Source organism: Watersipora subatra, chromosome 11 (genome assembly GCF_963576615.1).
Source record: "Watersipora subatra chromosome 11, tzWatSuba1.1, whole genome shotgun sequence".
Lineage (NCBI taxonomy): Eukaryota > Metazoa > Bryozoa > Gymnolaemata > Cheilostomatida > Watersiporidae > Watersipora > Watersipora subatra.
The window spans coordinates 42,297,603-42,318,497 of NC_088718.1; the positions used below are offsets into that span (position 1 = coordinate 42,297,603).

Here is a 20,895-nt window from a genome sequence, read left to right on the forward strand (position 1 = left end):
GTGGAACATTTGCTGACACTAACAATAGGCATCCTTTCCTTTTTGCATGAGGAAATAAAATATTACCGATGTCAAAGTAGCTATACATTAATTAGAACATTATAAAAATAGTTTTATATTATGGATTGTTGTTTATTCTAATATTTATGCTATTCTTATTTATACTATTACTAAGCATATATGTCAATATTGTACTGGGTATCACTCTTTATACAGAAGCTGTTTCCTTCCGACAATCGGTTTGATTGATGGAGTATTCCAAAATGATCTCCGATATTAGATGTTACGCTTGCATGTGTCTATGTGAAGATGAATTTAGGATTGACCAACCAGCATGGATAGACAACTATTATCAGTACTATGTAGACCTTATTCAGCTGGGATTATGTTATGCAAATAAGATAAGAAATATCGAGCAACTGCAAACTTTTTGCATAGCTGTTTTGGTAGAGCCCAGCATGCCACACATCGGATAGATCTTCAAGCTTCTGACCATTTTAGTACCTTTATTTGACATAGGTGAAATGGAGCTACTGTTCAGGCATCTGATTATTTTAATCGCTCTATGGGCAAGAGCGAAGGCGGAGTACATGTACCCCACATGTGAGTAATATATACAACATGTGACCTTGATAAGTATGCTCTGATAAATAGATAAATGACTAGTTCATGTTTAGCAGGTGGTCCTATGGTGTCACATAAATGACTCTAGTTCATGGGTAGCAGGTTGTCCTATGGTGTCACATAAATGACTCTAGTTCATGTGTAGCAGGTGGTCCTATGGTGTCATATAAATGACTCTAGTTCATGGGTAGCAGGTGGTCCTATGGTGTCACATAAATGACTCTAGTTCAAGTGGAGCAGGTAATCCTATGGTGTCATATAAATGACTCTAGTTCGTGTGTAGCAGGTGGTCCTATGGTGTCACATAAACATAAATGACTCTAGTTCATGTGTAGCAGGTGGTCCTATGGTGTCATATAAATGACTCTAGTTCATGGGTAGCAGGTGGTCCTATGGTGTCACATAAATGACTCTAGTTCATGTTTAGCAGGTGGTCCTATGGTGTCATATAAATGACTCTAGTTCATGGGTAGCAGGTGGTCCTATGGTGTCACATAAATGACTCTAGTTCAAGTGAAGCAGGTAATCCTATGGTGTCATATAAATGACTCTAGTTCATGTGTAGCAGGTAGTCCTATGGTGTCATATAAATGACTCTAGTCCAAGTGTAGCAGGTGGTCCTATGGTGTCATATAAATGACTCTAGTTCGTGTGTAGCAGGTGGTCCTATGGTGTCACATAAATGACTCTAGTTCAAGTGGAGCAGGTAATCCTATGGTGTCATATAAATGACTCTAGTTCGTGTGTAGCAGGTGGTCCTATGGTGTCACATAAACATAAATGACTCTAGTTCATGTGTAGCAGGTGGTCCTATGGTGTCATATAAATGACTCTAGTTCATGGGTAGCAGGTGGTCCTATGGTGTCACATAAATGACTCTAGTTCATGTGTAGCAGGTGGTCCTATGGTGTCATATAAATGACTCTAGTTCATGGGTAGCAGGTGGTCCTATGGTGTCACATAAACGACTCTAGTTCAAGTGAAGCAGGTAATCCTATGGTGTCATATAAATGACTCTAGTTCAAGTGGAGCAGGTAATCCTATGGTGTCATATAAATGACTCTAGTTCGTGTGTAGCAGGTGGTCCTATGGTGTCACATAAACATAAATGACTCTAGTTCATGGGTAGCAGGTGGTCCTATGGTGTCATATAAATGACTCTAGTTCATGGGTAGCAGGTGGTCCTATGGTGTCACATAAATGACTCTAGTTCATGTGTAGCAGGTGGTCCTATGGTGTCATATAAATGACTCTAGTTCATGGGTAGCAGGTGGTCCTATGGTGTCACATAAATGACTCTAGTTCAAGTGAAGCAGGTAATCCTATGGTGTCATATAAATGACTCTAGTTCATGTGCAGCAGGTAGTTCTCGGTTGGCACCTTATTGTTTATAGATGTCTGCGTTATTTTACTTCCTGCTCATTTCAGCTCAGTCAGTCAGTCACAGACAACATACATTCTTCCATTGGATCCTTCATTATTTAGCAATCATACAGCACTGACTAAATACTAACTACTACCTACGGACTGTTAACTACCGACTAGTAACTACCCTCGAGTAACGACTAACTAATGACTACTAATGAGTAACTATATATCAACTGGTCTTCAGCTAGAGTTGTCTCGTCATACACTTTTATAAATGATTATCTGCTAGTAAATGACAACTTTTGCTTATGACAAGGAAAAAGTATCACGCCGTATAGAGATTAGAGCAGTACAACAATTTTTTTTATAGATATATTTGTCTTTTGAAAGTCTAGACACTTAGACTTTTTTTGCACAATTGTAAGAATTGTCGCTAAATGAAATAATAGCTAAAAGCAATGCCAACGCAGTATGTTTACTTGTTTTGAGGCATAGTATGCAATATATCTTTTTATGGTTTTGGGAACAAAGAAGACAATAACAGGCTTTGGTATTCAAATTAATGGCCGTGGCTACACTGAACTTGTTGAGGTAAAAGCGCAACATAACCATCAGCTGCTTTGTCGCTTTACCTTGCACACTCCACTTCTACATGTGGCTTTTTTATTGTATAAATAATAACAGCAGAGCTCCTTTGTTTGTGGTTTTTGTAGATGTTGGCAAGGAAGAGCCAACTAGCTTTGAGCACTTCCCATCTTTTGGTCTTCCAATTCGGATGGCGCTGACCTGCAGTGATGTTGGTCTAATCCATGTGAACTATCTCCAATTCTCACAAATATCGAATGACACTGACGAAGGTATCTCGCAAATGCCTCCCGAACCATGCATAAATGAGGAGTTTTATGTACTTAGCGGAATTGTTTGCTAGGAGAGGACAACTCAAGCCCGAAGTTGTCACAATTAAGCAGCTTTGCGAGTCTCAAAATGTCTACCTGGCTTTTTAAAGATGAACTTGCACACAATTCTAGTAAATTTTATCAGAAATTATTGGTATTTTTCTATCATTTGCGATTGTTTTTAATGTTTGAGGTAATCTGGCAGCCAGGATGTTTCTAGATTAAAATCGAGAAAACTTGATTGTGGTTAACCCACTCAGATCAAGTGAAAGTGTGATTCTGATGACTGTAGTTGCAAAGAGACTGACAGAATGGAGACATGTAACGCTGCAACTTAAATGCAATAGCCCATATCAACTACGGCAACGATACCAACTAGTGATGCCATTTCACATGTACTTTTCCTATGAGTTTTTTAACCGCTATCAAGTTATGTCGATTTTGATCTTGGAGTATCCTGGCAATCAGATCACCTCAAGCATCAAAACAATTACAAATGACAGAAAAATACTGATACTTTCAAATAAAATCTACTAAAAGCTTGTGTAAGTTCATATTTAAAGTTTGGCTAAAAATATCTCCAATCCAAACAGGTGCAACCTTCAACGAGGGTTATAATAGTTTTGCCTTCTGAAAAGCACACGCTAACCAACCTAGAGCTGTTGATACCCGTTGAAGCTGTTGACATTGAATAAGTGTGTACAGCATAAAAAGCCATAAACTGATATCTTTCTAACCCTCAATACGTCAGTAGGTGGCTCTTATAGATGTCATTGTTGACTGCAAACTAAAACCAATCATTGTTTTAGTTGAATGCAGCTGGAGTGGCCTATCAATGGGATGTTGTGAAGGACTATGGAGGTGCTCTATAAATACTGACGAAGCCCTTACGCATTGTCCAGAACTGAACTATGTAAATTTCACATTTCAATGTATCCCGGGTGAGTGTTCAATCACTTGCTATTATACGTTATAGGAACCATGTCTGTCTGTACAAAGCCAAAGAACAAAAGATTGCGTCTTGTGGGATTCGAACTAGTGACATTTAGTTTGTGGGCCTAACACTCCAGTGTTTCAGAATAATTATGCAGATACATATTCTCTGTTTTATCAGCACTCTTGACGACCTCTCACAGCACACTAGACTGTCAGAGAACTAGTTTTATATTATTCCCTGGTAGTAACTCATTATTACTATTATTACTACAAGGCAACTTGAGCCGCTCCAATTGCTGTTGCATAGTTGTCAGCAGTCAAGTGATTGTATCTAGCTATCATACATTTATCATCAACAAAAGGTTCGGTCATGAGTTTTGGTCATGACAGATATTAAATCCCTATGTAGTGTTAACATAATAATTTGTGATGTAAATATTTGTGACATTTATTTGCATCACTGTTTATGATTAGTAGATAAATTCACATTAATTTATTATTCACATTTCTGGTTGTGCTAACAAAAAGTTGCGCATCAACATTGAAAAGAGTGGAACAGAAAGCTATTTTGTGTTCGCGACACGAGTCAAACTGTAAGAAAAAACGTATTTTAACAAACTAAATTACCTGAAAAGTTATATGAAGAATTTCTTGTACAGCTCTAATTTGGGCTAGTAGCTGTCATATATCTGTTACTAGTAGCTATCATATATCTGTTACTAGTAGCTGTCATATATCTGTTACTAGTAGCTGTCATATATCTGTTACTAGTAGCTGTCATATATCTGTTACTAGTAGCTGTCATATATATGTTACTAGTAGCTGTCATATATCTGTTACTAGTAGCTGTCATATATCTGTTGCTAGTAGCTGTCATATATCTGTTGCTAGTAGCTGTCATATATCTGTTACTAGTAGCTGTCATATATATGTTACTAGTAGCTGTCATATATCTGTTGCTAGTAGCTGTCATATATCTGTTGCTAGTAGCTGTCATATATCTGTTACTAGTAGCTGTCATATATCTGTTACTAGTAGCTGTCATATATCTGTTACTAGTAGCTGTCATATATCTGTTGCTAGTAGCTGTCATATATCTGTTGCTAGTAGCTGTCATATATCTGTTACTAGTAGCTGTCATATATCTGTTACTAGTAGCTGTCATTTATATGTTACTAGTAGCTGTCATATATCTGTTACTAGTAGCTGTCATATATCTGTTGCTAGTAGCTGTCATATATTTGTTGCTAGTAGCTGTCATATATCTGTTGCTAGTAGCTGTCATAAATCTGTTGCTAGTAGCTGTCATATATCTGTTGCTAGTAGCTGTCATACATCTGTTACTAGTAGCTGTCATATATATGTTACTAGTAGCTGTCATATATCTGTTACTAGTAGCTGTCATATATCTGTTGCTAGTAGCTGTCATATATCTGTTGCTAGTAGCTGTCATATATTTGTTGCTAGTAGCTGTCATATATTTGTTGCTAGTAGCTGTCATAAATCTGTTGCTAGTAGCTGTCATATATCTGTTACTAGTAGCTGTCATATATCTGTTACGAGTAGCTGTCATATATCTGTTACTAGTAGCTGTCATATATCTGTTGCTAGTAGCTGTCATATATCTGTTGCTAGTAGCTGTCATATATCTGTTACTAGTAGCTGTCATATATCTGTTACTAGTAGCTGTCATATATCTGTTACTAGTAGCTGTCATATATCTGTTACTAGTAGCTGTCATATATCTGTTACTAGTAGCTGTCATATATCTGTTGCTAGTAGCTGTCATATATCTGTTGCTAGTAGCTGTCATATATCTGTTACTAGTAGCTGTCATATATCTGTTACTAGTAGCTGTCATATATATGTTACTAGTAGCTGTCATATATCTGTTACTAGTAGCTGTCATATATCTGTTACTAGTAGCTGTCATATATCTGTTGCTAGTAGCTGTCATATATCTGTTGCTAGTAGCTGTCATATATCTGTTACTAGTAGCTGTCATATATCTGTTACTAGTAGCTGTCATATATATGTTACTAGTAGCTGTCATATATCTGTTACTAGTAGCTGTCATATATCTGTTGCTAGTAGCTGTCATATATTTGTTGCTAGTAGCTGTCATATATCTGTTGCTAGTAGCTGTCATAAATCTGTTGCTAGTAGCTGTCATATATCTGTTGCTAGTAGCTGTCATATATCTGTTACTAGTAGCTGTCATATATATGTTACTAGTAGCTGTCATATATCTGTTACTAGTAGCTGTCATATATCTGTTGCTAGTAGCTGTCATATATCTGTTGCTAGTAGCTGTCATATATTTGTTGCTAGTAGCTGTCATATATTTGTTGCTAGTAGCTGTCATAAATCTGTTGCTAGTAGCTGTCATATATCTGTTACTAGTAGCTGTCATATATCTGTTACGAGTAGCTGTCATATATCTGTTACTAGTAGCTGTCATATATCTGTTGCTAGTAGCTGTCATATATCTGTTGCTAGTAGCTGTCATATATCTGTTACTAGTAGCTGTCATATATCTGTTACTAGTAGCTGTCATATATATGTGACTAGTAGCTGTCATATATCTGTTACTAGTAGCTGTCATATATCTGTTGCTAGTAGCTGTCATATATTTGTTGCTAGTAGCTGTCATATATCTGTTGCTAGTAGCTGTCATAAATCTGTTGCTAGTAGCTGTCATATATCTGTTGCTAGTAGCTGTCATATATCTGTTACTAGTAGCTGTCATATATATGTTACTAGTAGCTGTCATATATCTGTTACTAGTAGCTGTCATATATCTGTTGCTAGTAGCTGTCATATATCTGTTGCTAGTAGCTGTCATATATTTGTTGCTAGTAGCTGTCATATATTTGTTGCTAGTAGCTGTCATAAATCTGTTGCTAGTAGCTGTCATATATCTGTTACTAGTAGCTGTCATATATCTGTTACGAGTAGCTGTCATATATCTGTTACTAGTAGCTGTCATATATCTGTTACTAGTAGCTGTCATATATCTGTTACTAGTGGCTGTCATATATCTGTTACTAGTAGCTGTCATATATCTGTTGCTAGTAGCTTTCATATATCTGTTGCTAGTAGCTGTCATAAATCTGTTGCTAGTAGCTGTCATATATCTGTTGCTAGTAGCTGTCATATATCTGTTGCTAGTAGCTGTCATATATCTGTTACTAGTAGCTGTCATATATATGTTACTAGTAGCTGTCATATATATGTTACTAGTAGCTGTCATATATCTGTTGCTAGTAGCTGTCATATATCTGTTGCTAGTAGCTGTCATATATCTGTTGCTAGTAGCTGTCATATATCTGTTACTAGTAGCTGTCATATATCTGTTACGAGTAGCTGTCATATATCTGTTACTAGTAGCTGTCATATATCTGTTACTAGTAGCTGTCATATATCTGTTACTAGTAGCTGTCATATATATGTTACTAGTAGCTGTCATATATATGTTACTAGTAGCTGTCATATATCTGTTACTAGTAGCTGTCATATATCTGTTGCTAGTAGCTTTCATATATCTGTTGCTAGTAGCTGTCATATATCTGTTACTAGTAGCTGTCATATATCTGTTGCTAGTAGCTGTCATATATCTGTTGCTAGTAGCTGTCATATATCTGTTACTAGTAGCTGTCATATATCTGTTACGAGTAGCTGTCATATATCTGTTACTAGTAGCTGTCATATATCTGTTACTAGTATCTGTCATATATCTGTTACTAGTAGCTGTCATATATATGTTACTAGTAGCTGTCATATATATGTTACTAGTAGCTGTCATATATCTGTTACTATTAGCTGTCATATATCTGTTGCTAGTAGCTTTCATATATCTGTTGCTAGTAGCTGTCATAAATCTGTTGCTAGTAGCTGTCATATATCTGTTACTAGTAGCTGCCATATATCTGTTACTAGTAGCTGTCATATATCTGTTACGAGTAGCGGTCATATATCTGTTACTAGTAGCCGTCATATATCTGTTACTAGTAGCTGTCATATATCTGTTACTAGTAGCTGTCATATATCTGTTACTATTAGCTGTCATATATCTGTTTCTAGTAGCTTTCATATATCTGTTGCTAGTAGCTGTCATAAATCTGTTGCTAGTAGCTGTCATATATCTGTTGCTAGTAGCTGTCATATATCTGTTACTAGTAGCTGTCATATATATGTTACTAGTAGCTGTCATATATCTGTTACTAGTAGCTGTCATATATCTGTTGCTAGTAGCTGTCATATATCTGTTGCTAGTAGCTGTCATATATCTGTTACTAGTAGCTGTCATATATCTGTTACGAGTAGCTGTCATATATCTGTTACTAGTAGCTGCCATATATCTGTTACTAGTAGCTGTCATATATCTGTTACGAGTAGCGGTCATATATCTGTTACTAGTAGCTGTCATATATCTGTTACTAGTAGCTGTCATATATCTGTTACTAGTAGCTGTCATATATCTGTTACTATTAGCTGTCATATATCTGTTGCTAGTAGCTTTCATATATCTGTTGCTAGTAGCTGTCATAAATCTGTTGCTAGTAGCCGTCATATATCTGTTGCTAGTAGCTGTCATATATCTGTTACTAGTAGCTGTCATATATATGTTACTAGTAGCTGTCATATATCTGTTACTAGTAGCTGTCATATATCTGTTGCTAGTAGCTGTCATATATCTGTTGCTAGTAGCTGTCATATATCTGTTACTAGTAGCTGTCATATATCTGTTACTAGTAGCTGTCATATATCTGTTACTAGTAGCTGTCATATATCTGTTGCTAGTAGCTGTCATATATCTGTTGCTAGTAGCTGTCATATATCTGTTACTAGTAGCTGTCATATATCTGTTACTAGTAGCTGTCATATATATGTTACTAGTAGCTGTCATATATCTGTTACTAGTAGCTGTCATATATCTGTTGCTAGTAGCTGTCATATATTTGTTGCTAGTAGCTGTCATATATCTGTTGCTAGTAGCTGTCATAAATCTGTTGCTAGTAGCTGTCATATATCTGTTGCTAGTAGCTGTCATATATCTGTTACTAGTAGCTGTCATATATATGTTACTAGTAGCTGTCATATATCTGTTACTAGTAGCTGTCATATATCTGTTGCTAGTAGCTGTCATATATCTGTTGCTAGTAGCTGTCATATATTTGTTGCTAGTAGCTGTCATATATTTGTTGCTAGTAGCTGTCATAAATCTGTTGCTAGTAGCTGTCATATATCTGTTACTAGTAGCTGTCATATATCTGTTACGAGTAGCTGTCATATATCTGTTACTAGTAGCTGTCATATATCTGTTACTAGTAGCTGTCATATATCTGTTGCTAGTAGCTGTCATATATCTGTTGCTAGTAGCTGTCATATATCTGTTACTAGTAGCTGTCATATATCTGTTGCTAGTAGCTTTCATATATCTGTTGCTAGTAGCTGTCATATATCTGTTACTAGTAGCTGTCATATATCTGTTGCTAGTAGCTGTCATATATCTGTTGCTAGTAGCTGTCATATATCTGTTACTAGTAGCTGTCATATATCTGTTACGAGTAGCTGTCATATATCTGTTACTAGTAGCTGTCATATATCTGTTACTAGTATCTGTCATATATCTGTTACTAGTAGCTGTCATATATATGTTACTAGTAGCTGTCATATATATGTTACTAGTAGCTGTCATATATCTGTTACTATTAGCTGTCATATATCTGTTGCTAGTAGCTTTCATATATCTGTTGCTAGTAGCTGTCATAAATCTGTTGCTAGTAGCTGTCATATATCTGTTACTAGTAGCTGCCATATATCTGTTACTAGTAGCTGTCATATATCTGTTACGAGTAGCGGTCATATATCTGTTACTAGTAGCCGTCATATATCTGTTACTAGTAGCTGTCATATATCTGTTACTAGTAGCTGTCATATATCTGTTACTATTAGCTGTCATATATCTGTTTCTAGTAGCTTTCATATATCTGTTGCTAGTAGCTGTCATAAATCTGTTGCTAGTAGCTGTCATATATCTGTTGCTAGTAGCTGTCATATATCTGTTACTAGTAGCTGTCATATATATGTTACTAGTAGCTGTCATATATCTGTTACTAGTAGCTGTCATATATCTGTTGCTAGTAGCTGTCATATATCTGTTGCTAGTAGCTGTCATATATCTGTTACTAGTAGCTGTCATATATCTGTTACGAGTAGCTGTCATATATCTGTTACTAGTAGCTGCCATATATCTGTTACTAGTAGCTGTCATATATCTGTTACGAGTAGCGGTCATATATCTGTTACTAGTAGCTGTCATATATCTGTTACTAGTAGCTGTCATATATCTGTTACTAGTAGCTGTCATATATCTGTTACTATTAGCTGTCATATATCTGTTGCTAGTAGCTTTCATATATCTGTTGCTAGTAGCTGTCATAAATCTGTTGCTAGTAGCTGTCATATATCTGTTGCTAGTAGCTGTCATATATCTGTTACTAGTAGCTGTCATATATATGTTACTAGTAGCTGTCATATATCTGTTACTAGTAGCTGTCATATATCTGTTGCTAGTAGCTGTCATATATCTGTTGCTAGTAGCTGTCATATATCTGTTACTAGTAGCTGTCATATATCTGTTACTAGTAGCTGTCATATATCTGTTACTAGTAGCTGTCATATATCTGTTGCTAGTAGCTGTCATATATCTGTTGCTAGTAGCTGTCATATATCTGTTACTAGTAGCTGTCATATATCTGTTACTAGTAGCTGTCATATATCTGTTACTAGTAGCTGTCATATATCTGTTGCTAGTAGCTGTCATATATTTGTTGCTAGTAGCTGTCATATATCTGTTGCTAGTAGCTGTCATAAATCTGTTGCTAGTAGCTGTCATATATCTGTTGCTAGTAGCTGTCATATATCTGTTACTAGTAGCTGTCATATATATGTTACTAGTAGCTGTCATATATCTGTTACTAGTAGCTGTCATATATCTGTTGCTAGTAGCTGTCATATATCTGTTGCTAGTAGCTGTCATATATTTGTTGCTAGTAGCTGTCATATATTTGTTGCTAGTAGCTGTCATAAATCTGTTGCTAGTAGCTGTCATATATCTGTTACTAGTAGCTGTCATATATCTGTTACGAGTAGCTGTCATATATCTGTTACTAGTAGCTGTCACATATCTGTTACTAGTAGCTGTCATATATCTGTTACTAGTAGCTGTCATATATCTGTTACTAGTAGCTGTCATATATCTGTTGCTAGTAGCTTTCATATATCTGTTGCTAGTAGCTGTCATAAATCTGTTGCTAGTAGCTGTCATATATCTGTTGCTAGTAGCTGTCATATATCTGTTGCTAGTAGCTGTCATATATCTGTTACTAGTAGCTGTCATATATATGTTACTAGTAGCTGTCATATATATGTTACTAGTAGCTGTCATATATCTGTTGCTAGTAGCTGTCATATATCTGTTACTAGTAGCTGTCATATATCTGTTACGAGTAGCTGTCATATATCTGTTACTAGTAGCTGTCATATATCTGTTACTAGTAGCTGTCATATATCTGTTACTAGTAGCTGTCATATATATGTTACTAGTAGCTGTCATATATATGTTACTAGTAGCTGTCATATATCTGTTACTAGTAGCTGTCATATATCTGTTGCTAGTAGCTTTCATATATCTGTTGCTAGTAGCTGTCATATATCTGTTACTAGTAGCTGTCATATATCTGTTGCTAGTAGCTGTCATATATCTGTTGCTAGTAGCTGTCATATATCTGTTACTAGTAGCTGTCATATATCTGTTACGAGTAGCTGTCATATATCTGTTACTAGTAGCTGTCATATATCTGTTACTAGTATCTGTCATATATCTGTTACTAGTAGCTGTCATATATATGTTACTAGTAGCTGTCATATATATGTTACTAGTAGCTGTCATATATCTGTTACTATTAGCTGTCATATATCTGTTGCTAGTAGCTTTCATATATCTGTTGCAAGTAGCTGTCATAAATCTGTTGCTAGTAGCTGTCATATATCTGTTACTAGTAGCTGCCATATATCTGTTACTAGTAGCTGTCATATATCTGTTACGAGTAGCGGTCATATATCTGTTACTAGTAGCCGTCATATATCTGTTACTAGTAGCTGTCATATATCTGTTACTAGTAGCTGTCATATATCTGTTACTATTAGCTGTCATATATCTGTTTCTAGTAGCTTTCATATATCTGTTGCTAGTAGCTGTCATAAATCTGTTGCTAGTAGCTGTCATATATCTGTTGCTAGTAGCTGTCATATATCTGTTACTAGTAGCTGTCATATATATGTTACTAGTAGCTGTCATATATCTGTTACTAGTAGCTGTCATATATCTGTTGCTAGTAGCTGTCATATATCTGTTGCTAGTAGCTGTCATATATCTGTTACTAGTAGCTGTCATATATCTGTTACGAGTAGCTGTCATATATCTGTTACTAGTAGCTGCCATATATCTGTTACTAGTAGCTGTCATATATCTGTTACGAGTAGCGGTCATATATCTGTTACTAGTAGCGGTCATATATCTGTTACTAGTAGCTGTCATATATCTGTTACTAGTAGCTGTCATATATCTGTTACTATTAGCTGTCATATATCTGTTGCTAGTAGCTTTCATATATCTGTTGCTAGTAGCTGTCATAAATCTGTTGCTAGTAGCTGTCATATATCTGTTGCTAGTAGCTGTCATATATCTGTTACTAGTAGCTGTCATATATATGTTACTAGTAGCTGTCATATATCTGTTACTAGTAGCTGTCATATATCTGTTGCTAGTAGCTGTCATATATCTGTTGCTAGTAGCTGTCATATATCTGTTACTAGTAGCTGTCATATATCTGTTACGAGTAGCTGTCATATATCTGTTACTAGTAGCTGTCATATATCTGTTACTAGTAGCTGTCATATATCTGTTACTAGTAGCTGTCATATATATGTTACTAGTAGCTGTCATATATATGTTACTAGTAGCTGTCATATATCTGTTACTAGTAGCTGTCATATATCTGTTGCTAGTAGCTTTCATATATCTGTTGCTAGTAGCTGTCATATATCTGTTGCTAGTAGCTGTCATATATCTGTTGCTAGTAGCTGTCATATATCTGTTACTAGTAGCTGTCATATATATGTTACTAGTAGCTGTCATATATCTGTTGCTAGTAGCTGTCGTATATCTGTTGCTAGTAGCTGTCGTATATCTGTTACTAGCAGCTCTCATATATCTGTTACTAGCAGGGATTACGTGTTTGTCACAATTTCCATTTCCATAATTCATTTCCATATTATTTCCATTTCCATAACATTTCCATGAAATATTTCCATATTAATTCCATTTCCATAACATTTCCATAATTCATTTCCATAGTTTTATCCATTTAAATAGAATTTGCATAACTTATTTCCATATTATTTCCATTTCCATAACATTTCCATAATTCATTTCCATAGTTTTTTCCATATCCATAAAATTTCCATAATTTATTTCCATATTATTTCCATTTCCATAATATTTCCATAATTCATTTCCATTTCCATAATTCATTTCCATTTCCATAACATTTCCATAATTTATTTCCATATTATTTCCATTTCTATAACATTTCCTTATTTCTAAAATAAAATTTCCATATCCATTTCTATAAAGTTATGGAAATATTTATGTTTATGGAAAAGTAAACATTTCCATAATATGTTTAGCGACCCCTGGTTACTAGTAGCTGTCATATATCTGTTACTAGTAGCTGTCATATATCTGTTACTAGTAGATGTCATATATCTGTTACTAGTAGCTGTCATATACCTGTTACTAGTAGCTGTCATATATCTGTTACTAGTAGCTGTCATATATCTGTTACTAGTAGCTGTCATATATCTGTTACTAGTAGCAGTCATATGACTCATACATCTGTTACTAGTGAAAATGGTTTTGTTTATATATAAACAGTTGTTTGTGTGGTACTCTGCCATTTTTATAGTTCGTAAGCAAATCTTAGATGAGATTGGCTTGCATTCAAAATAACTAAAATTAAATCAAGACTGTGGTTGTCGAATACTGGCCAATACTAAGTCTCCATACAGTGAGAGCATAGCGACACACTCCAACACGCTGCTGCAATACCGTCATGGAAACAGCCATGTCACTATCATTCCGTTGTGATTTAGTGGCGCTGTTTGGAAACAAAACACCAAATGACAAGCCGTCCGTCTTTGTGCCATGGAAATTTCCTTAGTAATCAATGACGCTGCACTTGTGCGTGCATATAGGTCTTACTTACCTGTTGCTACATATGCAAAAATTGTTGTTGTTGAAACGCTCTAATATATATGGTTATACTTGAAAATGAAAATAGTAAAATAGAAGACTTTACAGACTCATAAGGGGAATACATGATCAGCAGGTATTTTCTGCATTGCGGTTGTAGTAACAAAGCTGTTGTTTATAAACTTTATATAGTGTCATGTGCTGTAACCCCACAAGTCACAGTTTTTCTTCTGATCATACTTGGTTCATTTTGTCCTTGACCTCCTAAATATACAATTTTGACTTGAGGCATCAAAAAACCGTTTATCCACTATAGCAGCTAGCCTATGGAAACACAATCGGCCTGTTGGCACAGGGTAATGCTTGCGCTGGTGGTCACTCCCGCACCCAGGTGTACTGTTGTTGTTGCCTTCGCAACACCGTCTCTGTAAGACTAAGACGACTGTAAGAAAATTTAGTAAAAGTCAGCTACATCAGCCAATCACAAACGCGCCAGCTTTCTCTATCGAAATCGATTAACATGTTATTTTGACATGATGTCTTCGCAACACCGTCTCTGTAAGACTAAGACGGCTGTAAGAAAATTTAGTAAAAGTCAGCTACATCAGCCAATCACAAACGCGCCAGCTTTCTCTATCGAAATCGATTAACATGTTCATTTTGACATGATGTCTGGCATCGTGTTGCCAATGGGTTGACTAACTGTTCGTTACATATAAGCCCATTTCGTCTGTATGTCATCAGGCCTACACTTTAACGTAGACTCAGTGAAGCTTTAATTGACTTGGCTCACATAGTGAACTGGAGAATTATTACTGAAATAATTATGTAAATGCTTTCATTATCCCAGTTTGCTATCCTATCTAGCATTACTGTCTGATTGGCTAATAAATCATACTCCTTGCTGCTGCCACTCACGTTGGGCAATTACGGCAAATCAATTGCTAATTATGCGCTTTCAATTCTTTCTTTTGAAACAATTGTGTTAGATTCTTTAGAGCTTTCCTAAACGTTTGTAAAATTTTTTGTAAAAATGTCTTGCTTGACAAACTATCTACTTTAATCAAAGCATTTAAAATATAACTAATCTATTGTTGTCTGCTGATCTACATACCATTAAATTTAACACCTAAATTTGAAGCTAACTCATTCAGAAGTTCGCTTGATTTGTTAAAATTGTCAGAGATCGATAACTTTTTCTAACTACCGCGTACTATCGCCAACGCTCTCTAACTATCGCTAATTGTTACCAAGTGTTGCCACTACTGTTAACTATTACAAACTATTACAAACTATTGCTAACTACTGTTAACGCTTGCAAACTATTGCCTTGACGATACTTTCGACTTATGGTGCACCTAGTTGGCGGATAGTTGCTGAGAGGACAACTTCGACATACGGCGATATAGTATGAACGATCCTTTAAAACATAATTTATTGTCTGGCAAGCTACATGTATTAGTCCATGCCCAATAATTTTTCTATTTTAGCCGAGAGAACACATTCCATAAGTTCATTTAGTCGGTACAAAAGAACAAGAATTCCATTATATCTCAGTACTCCAGGTTTCCACTCCACATACCCAGCAAGTTTTCACTGCCGGTGTGTAATATTCTTGACGAAATCAGGGATTGTGCTGGAGCTGCTATATGCAGATGTAGATAACTCATCGATATGCTACTATGACTATAATCCTACAGAAATGGGAGGTAAGGAACCATGGTTGATTAGCTAAGTTTTCAGACAGATGGTACCAGTTGCATTAAATTACTGTTGACACTGTGGAACAGTGCTCCTTAAACTACGGTCTGTGTACTGCACTGGCCTCCACTTTAAACCTGAACCCCCGAATAATACTAGAGATGCTAAAAATGTTGCTATTATGAACTCACTTTGCCTCAGTCATAGAACATGACACGACTTTCCCAGAGCAGAAACATGGCAAAAAGTTTGGGTAAGAAACAAAAGTGATTGAGATTACGGGGTACAAAGCCTTAAAGATGAACTTGCACAAAATTTTAATACTTTTTATCAGAAAGTGTCTGCATTTTTCTACCATTTGCAATTGTCTTCGATCTTTAAAATGACCTGACTGCTAAAATATTTTAAGACTAAAAACGACAAAACGTGATCACAGTTAAAGCGCTTAGATTAAATAAAAGTGCTAATGTCTATAGCTGACGTCTATGTATGACGCCTATAGTTGCAAAGAGACTGACAGAATAAAGACGAGTAATGCTGCAATTTGAACACAATAGCTGATATCAACTATCGCAATGATAACAACTAGTGACATCATTTTGTACATAATTTTTCTTCCGAGCATGTTAACCACGTTGAGTTTTGTCGATTTTAATCTTAAAAGATCCTGGCAGTGAGATCACTTCAAACATCAAAGACAATTGCAAATGATAGAAAAATTGCAATCCTTTCTAATAAAATCTATTAATGTTTTGTAAAAGTCCATCTTTAAGTTTTTCAATGCGTATTTGATAATATTAAATATTGATACCGACAATTATGAATGTTTAGTCTTCTTTTAATTAACCTGTTTCGTTATAATCAATGTCATTATCATTGTTTGTATATCTTGTAGTAGAAAAAAAGAGATGCGGAAAATGGACTGTTCCTAGCATAAAAAACTTCTCTCGTGCGATAATATTTGACTTCCGTACAGGCGCTAGTGTGCCGAGGAAAGGCGCATGGGTACGCATCTACTCAGGTTAGACAATATATCTTGCTGTAATACAGCTTTGGTACCATAAATGGAACTTTACTAGATTTGTTGAGCTGGCCAGATTTAAAATGCTAGGCAGTCACACCTCGACATGCGAGCTTCATACGTTCCGGTAGTGATCTCGCATGTTAACTCTCTCGCATCTCAAAGCAATATTACTTGAATATGACCTCTCACGAACGACCCTTCTCCATTTGAGATCAATTTCAGCCAAGAGAATTGCTAAATTAAATACAAATTAAGTTGTTACCAACCTCTAAAAACACGTAAAAAATATATTTCCGATGGAGAATCTTGGATTTAATTACTCTAATTCACTACCTAGGTTCACAAATTAACAAATACCCATATAGTGGTTATGATCTGCGGTAAAATGTAACATTATTATGCATAATACTGTATGGAGTTCTACTTTCCAGACAGATATAGCGGCTAATGACGGTGCGAGAGAGACTTGACTGCAATACGTTTGGTATGCAACACTTTTGTGATGCAATGTAACATAACATAAACTTTGAAAAGGTTTGAAAATGTTCGGCTAAACTTGAAGGTGCAGCGAGTCCAAAAGAACCAAGATGGGAGATAACAAAAAACAAATACAAAATTTGAATTAGGTTTAGCCTAAGATTTTTAATTTGTCTGGATAGCATGCTAAATTCATTAAAGTTAAATTTGAAGTGTATGCCCATGTTACGTGGCGTAACAAAAGTGTAGCACATTGAATGTCTTGCGTCACGGATCTTTCTTATTCCGCCGCGAGCCGTTGCCATCTGTCTCAAGGGTAAAATCACGAACCAAATACTTTGCATAATAATGCTACATTTTATTGCAGATCGTAACTATTTTGCGAGCATAAGCGGTGAGTTAGAGCAATTAAAAACAGTTTTTTTATTGCAATATCTGGTTTTAGGTTGTTTTTCAGAAAATGGAAATGGGTTAATTAGTAGTTTTATGTAGTTATTCTACATAAAATTTTTTATTTGGGAAACTAAAAAATTGACCAGGAATGGATTAAGCTTGTATGTTAAGGTATGGCTGTATTGTTATGTCATCCGTTATATTTTATCATAGTAATAGTACATTACGACACATACTTTACTCAGAATGTCTTGATTTTGTACTAAGTTTCATATCACATCGCGTCTTACAAATGGGTCGATGTTGTAAGTCGAGGACCTCCAGTAGTTGCGCAGGGTCATTATCCACAGCTTGTGGATCATGCAAACTGGGTGAAGCCATCTGAAGCTTGCTAATCACATTTGCGCTTGATTAAAAAGATTTAATTTGCTTAATATTTAGATACAGGCGCTCATGAGGTAGGTTTAATATGCAAAAGAATACATTTAACCACTACCAGTACAGCAGAGCTACCTACCAGCACCAGTACAGCAGAGCTACCTACCAGCACCAGTACAGCAGAGCTAACAACTGAAACATGGCATTATACGGGCTACGATCGCTATGATCACTATCATGACAGCACTTCTCTGCTAGAGCAAAGCGACATCGCCGGACGTGAGTCCTTTAATACCATGTGATTATTCCTCAATATTGAATATTGTGTTTGGTGTGACCCCAAACACACTTTGGTGAGTGGTAACACAGGCACGCTTGCAAACAGCCAATAACATTCTGTATAGCCAGTTTCTTCTCAGTTGTTAGTAGATAAATATGTGTCAAACAACCAATCGAAATTAAGTCTGAGCTCTGAGTGAGCAAGTGAAGTGTTATTGCTCAGCATCAACTCGCCCAGCGCAGGTTCGCGCCAAGCGGCGCGATCTCGCACTGCATATCGCCTAGCGTGTTTGCGCCTTAAATGTATTATGATTTATCGGTCATTAATGTGAGACAAATTAGTTTATGCCATCAATTTCAATATTACTTATATTGTACAATAACATTCATTTTATAAATTTACTATCTTATAAAACTCTTATCTTGTAAGATTGCTTGAAGTCATTGCGCTGAACAAATTACACTAGTGGGTCTTTAACTCGAAACAATCAGATTGGTAAACCAATATGCTACAAATTACGGTAATTGTTTCTAAAACGTTTTTGCTATGACTGGACAAACAAATCACGGATACTTACCTTTATACATACAGATTAAAGATTGATAGAGTTATGCTGAAATCATTTTGGATTTGGCTAAAACACGATTAACTGTGCGCGTGAAACAAGATTTAAAAATCAATTTCTTCTCACGAATAAAATTCAAATAATAAATCCCTAAATTATTCGGAAATATTTTACAAATAATTGATAACATCCAGGAAGCAAATGGATGTTCAATAAGACAGGCTAAAGCATCATTAGTTTGTCTTATTTTCCCAAAAGAAATGATAATTTGTGTTGAAGCCATTTTCATGGATTTTCTACGGTGAAAAACGTTTTGAAACTTTATTTTTGGAGTACTATTTATGGGGCTATTTAAACTCATGTTCTGTAGCAAAAATTTTAAAGCAGTAATAGAGAGTTACTCTCGATTGATCTTGAAAAAACTGCGTAGCTAAAGAATGCTTTACTTTTGCCAGCAAAAGATCTGAAATAGCCTCTCGACAGCGTGATATACGGTAGGAAGTTAATCAAGAATTGCATCGACTGCTCTGGCAGTAATTGCCAGCTATCCAGGTTACCAGGATTCAACTATGGTCATTTGCTGTCACAGAGAAATATCCAATAGAAACAAATATTAGATCTTTATCTTTCTATTTATTTACATTTAGTATTATAAAAAGTTATTTTTCAAGATGGAACTGATTTTGACCAGCAAGTTGTTAGCATCAGTGACTGTTGCTAAATGAGTTCTATTGCGGAATTATAAAATAAAAAAGATGTGGGTAGCATACCACAAATGCCTAGTGTACAAGGGCAGATTGCTCACAACTTAATAATTGTCAATTATTCAGATGAATTGACAATTATTGACAATTTTGAATTGACAGACAGCAATTTAAATTTGTCTAAAGTAGAAATGCCTTCACCGCTGCACCAAAACCCATTTAAATCAAACATTTTTGATACCAAACATCTAACCAACTGCCCAATCAGTGTTGTCCACATTTGTTGATGATGATGAAACACCCATTTGACAGGTCCATGATGTTAATTGAACTCCTTTCTATTGACGGTCCAAGCTAGCGCTTACCTCGGCTGCAACATTAGTCTAGGTGAAGGTCATTAGCCCGACGTGTTTTCCAAATTAATTTTTGTTGCATGCAGTATTTTTATTCACAGTGCATAGAGCTGTGAGTTTATAAGGTAAAAGAAGGAACAGCGCTGCCATATAGTTGGCTACAAAACTTGACAACAAATTTTTTTCAAAAAAATTGACTGCTTGAATACAAATCTGTTCCATATTTTATTTTTCCTATAGTATTTTTCCTTGATCCATTATTATAATCTGGCGAATACTGGTAGAATAAAACATTTGTTGTGGGTATAAGTGAAATCACTACTAATTCAGAATGCAAGACCATAATCTCGCCATTCATAGTTTATCGAATTCATTTTATTTATACCGAGTTCATTTTTTTTAGTCATAGGTGGAATCTGCGGAGCACTATTGATCATCGCCTTGATTATATATTTATAGTAAGTATCTATAGTAAGTACATGCATATTCAATTCCTTTGTTTATATTTATAGGGGTTTTACAAACTTGAGGTGTTTTACACTTTTTTGGTAGAACTTTATACGTATCTAATCTAGAAAAAACATTTTGGTTTGTTGTACAAGAGTTTTAGACTGATTCTGTTCAAGGATAATTTTCCAACACAAGACATGTTCGGCAAATGACAGTTATTACAAATGTAACCATATAGCTAATAGCTTTAATTGTCAAATCAAATCCTAATTATAATAATATTACGCCATGAACAGGTTTTAGTCATACCGGAATCGTTTATTGTCTAGCCAATGTCCATAGGCAGCATAAACATTTATATTAATAAAGCCCACATTGTCTGTTTGCGTGTGTCTGCTAGTCTGTAAAAACCGTGTTTCCACCTG

General features: G+C 35.5%; 1 protein-coding gene across 1 annotated transcript in view; it reads left to right on the forward strand.

The window, feature by feature from the left end:
- LOC137408358 (uncharacterized) overlaps positions 1–20,895 on the forward strand; it is a 27,010-nt gene that overhangs the window by 733 nt on the left and 5,382 nt on the right. The window contains exons 2-8 of the mRNA XM_068094856.1: positions 520–603; positions 2,706–2,849; positions 3,698–3,829; positions 15,636–15,854; positions 16,742–16,867; positions 18,182–18,397; positions 20,424–20,478. Coding sequence (XP_067950957.1) covers positions 525–603; positions 2,706–2,849; positions 3,698–3,829; positions 15,636–15,854; positions 16,742–16,867; positions 18,182–18,397; positions 20,424–20,478 — 971 coding nt within the window. The 5' untranslated portion in view covers positions 520–524. The remainder of the gene's footprint in view (positions 1–519; positions 604–2,705; positions 2,850–3,697; positions 3,830–15,635; positions 15,855–16,741; positions 16,868–18,181; positions 18,398–20,423; positions 20,479–20,895) is intronic.